Raw genomic sequence first — 5,447 nt, forward strand, 5'->3', positions numbered from 1 at the left:
GACTTGGGTAAGGCTTCCTAATCTTCCTCTTCATTTTTGGGTGAACTCTATTTTCAAGGATATTGGTGAGGCTTTAGGGGATTTTCGTATGGTTGATCCCCAATCCTTTGAGCATTACCATTCTACTTATGCTAGGATTCTAGTGGATATTGATGTTTCTAAGGGTCTCCCAGCTGAGCTTCTTTTAAATCATTCAAGGGGATCTTAGACTCAGTTGATTGATTATGAGGGCCTCCCTTTTAGGTGTAAAAATTGTTTCAATATTGGTCATTTGGCTGCTAAGTTTGTGTATAGGAATTCTTCAAACAAACGACCCTCCTCCTGGTGGAAGGGTGTTCTAGATCAGCATTTTACAGTTTACAAATCTTTTCCCACGGATGGGGATTCTAGATCTATGTTGGGGAATGCTTTAGCTTCCAAGGTGGATGCCCAAGGTGTTAGTTCTAGTTCTCTTGGTGCAGATTCTGGCCAAGTTAATGGTGTTGTGGGTCCTATAGCAAAATCCAGTCGAGATTCTGGTTCTGAGGCTGCTATGGGCAAGTTGCATTTTGTTTCTACAATCTCTGATCATGGTGCTAAAACTGGTACTCTTGTTTCAGAATCTGGTCGAGATAAAGTGACTGCTGAATTTGGACAAAAAGGGATAGTATCTAATCTTAGTGATAAAGTTGGATCTCAAACTACTGGTTACAATTTGGTGGATGATTTGAAGGCAGATTGCCTTGGTCAAAAGGATGGATGTCCTTTTGATGTTGTTGTTGGAACTAGTAAACAAGGTTGCAGTTCTAGATTGCAGGACGTGGTGATGGCAGATGGTCCTTGCCATAGCTTGGATGATTTTCCTACTATTTTGGATTCTCAAAAGTGGCAGTCAAAGGTTGCGTTGGTTGAGGAGGGATGGATACCTATGACAACAAAAAGATCTAAAAAGTCCCTTCCTCAATTTGATATGAATTTGCGCTCTCATAAAAAGGGAGTGAAATCAAAATCTTAGTCCTTTCTTTTCTAGTCTGGGAGGTTTCTCTGGTTGCTATGCTTCCAGTTTGTCTTTCCAGGTTCCAGGTTTCTCTCTGGTTTCTCTTTCTAAACTTATCTATTGGTTTCAAGTCCCTGTTTGACCTGGTTCTGTTGTACTATTGGTTTCAGGTCCGTTTAAAACCTGGTAGAGCTTCATGGTATATCTTTCTTTTTGATGTAAAGGGTTTCAGGGCCCCTTCAAAACCTGCTTTTACCTTAATCTAAAACTACCATCACATTTTTATATATATAATTTTATACTTGTTCTTATTATTAAATCAAAGAAAATTATCCTTTTTATCATATTTTGAAACAAAAATAAAAAATTTAGATTGTTAATTAGTTTTAAAACAAATTATACCATATTTCATTAAATTGAGAATAATATTAAAAATATTGATTATTAATATATAATTATAAATACAATTACAATAGTTTTAAAAATTAAACATTCTTTAAATTAAATTAACAACAATACTAAAAATATTTATGAATAATATGTAATTATAAATATAATTACAATACTTTTTAAAATTAAAATTACATCCACAATAATATAATATATAATCTTTTCTTGAATGGTGTGGTCAAATTGTAAAAATTCAATGGTAAATGCTCTACAGGGTGAGGTTGCTTAAAAAGAATAAATGATGCATATAAAAGGTATTGTTAGCGCAATAGATTTTTTTCTTATTTTTTATATTGGAAAATAAAAATAACCTCTAGGAAAAATGCATTCAACAAATAAGGGAAAAAGGAATATATTTGAGAAATTGATTTTAAAAATATATTGAATCTAACCTTACAATAGTCAATGATATTTGTCATTTCAATGAATTGGAGGAGGTCTAGGGAAAACTTTAATTCAAACATGGATTAAAAATCTAAAGAAATAAAAAAATATTACAAATAGTATACCTAAAAGTTTAATATTGCTTTGCCCTTGACAAATAATAATTGAAATATAAAATGCACCAGGTTAGGAACTAATACTTGATTTTGAGCTTGTTCCCCAATCAACCGAAAAGTCAAAGGCCAATTCCTTTGGGATGAGCTATCCTCCCTACAAAAAAATTGAAAATATTATGAATTTTTCTGAAAATTTCAGCATTTGATTTTGATGATCTGCATAGTTTGTAGTAAAAAACAAAAGAAAATTTGAATTTTTTTTTACTCGGGTTTCATAAATCTGAAAAAAAAGTTTGACTTTATTTTGTCTTCAGTATATTTTATCCGAAAATTAATCTGTCCCATTCCTTATACAGTAAAATATGAGTCAAGGTCATCTAAACACTCTTGTCCATGTGCTTTAATACGTGGCATGAGAGGGATTCATTAACTTGGATGATACGGCATACTTGTTACGTAGATGAGATATTTCCAAACAAAATATCTACAGAGTTGGAGTTTGACTCTTGCTTTGCTTGGAGAACAAGCTCAAACTCAGAAGGGAAAATCTGTACTGATAATCCTTTTGACTGTTTTTCATGTTGGAGAAAGTTGACTTTGCTTAATTATATAAGAACTTTAACAGACGTCACCGCTCAGGTCACCCCTCAGTCAGCTAAACACGAAGCAGCAGCTTATATACAGAATACCCCTCTTCCTTGTTTGTTCATCCTGTGCTTTCTACACTAAATCCCTGTACATAGAGAAGTATTTCATTGTTTTGGATAGAAATAAGAATTCTGTTATCATGGGTGCAATTGCAGCAATGGCGGAGGCGGAGAGGAAGTTGGAAGGGAAAGTTGTGTTTTCTGTTGTTGGTCGAGCGCATTATGGATTCGACGTTTTCACAGTCGATCTCCCTTGCGATTTGGACGCCACTAACAATCTCCAGCTCAACGACAAACGACTGACAGACGGAAGATCCATCAATTACAATGCTCAGTTCGTGGGCGTCGAAGATGTGAAGCTCTTCATGCGGCACCAAAATCACACACTTGCAAAATCCGAGTTGGAAATCTGTGGGAAAGATGAGAGCTTGGTATTTGTCTCGGAGCGAACTGGAAGCGCCAGAATACACTTGAGCGCTGCCATTAAAACAGAGGAAGATAATTTTGTGAATAGATTCACTGCGGGTTCTCTGAAAGGAGTCGGCGGATTCTTCTTCGACAGGCCCATTGTGAAGAATGGAAAAGTTTTCTTCGTATCCGCTCGAGAGAAACCTGCGAATCAAGCTGTGATCAAGAGCTGGTGTGCAGTGTACTCCACGTCTCTGAAAACAGGGGAAACAGTTCGGCTCACTCCTCCCGGAGTCACCGACTTCAGTCCCTCCATTTCTCCCTCTGGAAAATGGGTCATCGTTGCTTCTTACGGCACGACAAGAGAGTGGGAGATGAAACATATTGAGGATCTTCAGACGGATCTCTATGTTTTCAATGCAGAGGACGGCTCTGGCAGAAGAATGGTTGCAGAGCACGGTGGATGGCCGAGCTGGGCAGATGAAAATACAGTCTTTTTTCACAAAAGAGCAGAGGACGGATGGTGGAGCATCTACAGACTCAATCTGGATGGTCCAATTCAACCAGAGCGAGTAAGTCCTCCGGGTGTTCATGCTTTCACTCCCTGCGCTTCATTCACCGGGAACTGGATAGCGGTGGCTACTCGCCGACCGGAGACCAAATTCAGGCATATTGAGATCTTCGACCTCAAGTCGAAATCTTTCATACCAGTGACGGCATCTATCAATCCGGATGTTCATCACTACAATCCTTTCGTCTCCCCTGATTCTTCGAAGCTGGGTTATCACAGATTCAGGGGAGAAGATGCCCAAGGGGGGCACACGGACACATTGGTTCCTTTCTTAGAGCATGTGGAGTCGCCCATTGCGACGCTGAGGATGCAGAGAATAAATGGGTTTTTCCCCACGTTTTCTCCAGATGGCTCTCTCATAGCCTTCAATCCCGGTCTGGGTCCAAACAGTGGAGTTGATGTAGTGAAGGCAGATGGAGCGACAAAGAGATGGAAATTGTTCAAGGGCTTTGCTTTTGCCGTTTCATGGAACGCGAAGCAGAGTGGGCTTCTCTACGCCTCTGTTGGGCCCATCTTTGCTTCGGATAAAACCACTGTTCATGTCATATCGATCCGCTTTGATCCGGGTGATCTGGGAGAAGAGAGTGACGTGAAGTCAGAGGTGAGGGTTCTGACAAGAGAAGGCACCAACAACAATGCATTTGCTTGTTCATCTCCGGACGGAAAACATGTGGTGTTCAGATCGGGGAGATCCGGGCACAAGAATCTGTACATAATGGATGCAGAGGAAGGGGAAGAGGGCGGGATTCGAACCCTGACGGAAGGCCCCTGGATTGACACAATGCCCTGCTGGTCTCCCGACGGCCAGTGGATAGGGTTTTCTTCCAACAGGGAGAATCCCAATCAGTCGACGTACTTCAGCGCGTTTTTAGTTCATCCAGACGGATCGGGGCTACACAGAGTGCCGGGCATTGAGAAGGAAAGAGTAAACCATGTGTGTTTCAGCCCAGACTCTAAAAGTTTGCTCTTTGCTGCGAATTTAAGCGGAGTTTCGGCAGAGCCAGTTTCTCTGCCCAATCAATTCCAACCATACGGGGATCTCTTTGTGTCCGCATTGGATGGAAGTGATGTGCAGAGGTTAACTTTCAATGCGTATGAAGATGGGACTCCTGTATGGCACAACGCTTGTAATGCCGAACGACTTGATTTCCAGTCCTTGAGTTTGGCTGGTGGGAAAATATCAGGGGAAAAACTGAAAGCTGATTTTGATGAACCAGGGTGGCTTGCAATACCCTAGAGCTGTGATTGTGTTGAATACTTGGCATATGGCCAAGATTACAGAGATTTGTTTTTTAACCCTTCTTCAGCATTTCTTAGTTTTAGGCATTGGGAATCTCTGCAATAGGCGGTGCCACAATGTTTTGGTTGGGTGAGCGTGCAATGTAATGTTAAAACGTTTTGAGCAAGATATTTTAGGTTAGTTTAGTAAATTTTTATAGATGACAATTTAGATGTTTCAGTATTAGTCCTGTAGAGATCTATTGTATTTTAGAGGCTGTAATTTTTATAATAGACCACCTTCTTCTATTGTTTATATAGTTTATAATGTAATTTATATTTTGAGGTGTGATATACTAGATATTTAATAAATCAAATATTTTGATGTGTTAGATTTATTTTGTATTTTGTATTGGATTTTAAATATATATTTTTATCTTGCTGCATAGATAAGCTAATCTAGAATATATGTTTGAGTTTTAAAGATGAGAACATACTGACTTTTGGTAGTCAAGATATAGAGATATGACCGACTATAACAATTTGAGTGTCATTTTCATCTGCATTTGTCTCAAGTAACGCTTTAAACTAAACTGTATGTATTTTGGTAGCATGTTTTCTTACTCCAATGTCTGAGTCATTTGTACGTATGCTATGTTCTACTTTTTTCCATTATA

The 5,447-nt window shown here is 38.9% G+C and overlaps 1 protein-coding gene across 1 annotated transcript; it reads left to right on the forward strand.

Moving 5' to 3' along the window:
• The first annotated feature begins 2,651 nt into the window (after nt 1-2,651).
• Nucleotides 2,652-5,084, forward strand: LOC149569460 (uncharacterized). Its single transcript, XM_089817753.1, has one exon. The coding sequence runs from the start codon at nt 2,714-2,716 to the stop codon at nt 4,787-4,789; it is 2,076 nt and encodes a 691-aa protein (XP_089673879.1). The 5' UTR covers nt 2,652-2,713; the 3' UTR covers nt 4,790-5,084.
• Nucleotides 5,085-5,447: the final 363 nt, after the last annotated feature.

Source organism: Cupressus sempervirens, chromosome 3 (assembly GCF_028749045.1).
Source record: "Cupressus sempervirens isolate cs-2001-9-10 chromosome 3, ASM2874904v1, whole genome shotgun sequence".
Lineage (NCBI taxonomy): Eukaryota > Viridiplantae > Streptophyta > Pinopsida > Cupressales > Cupressaceae > Cupressus > Cupressus sempervirens.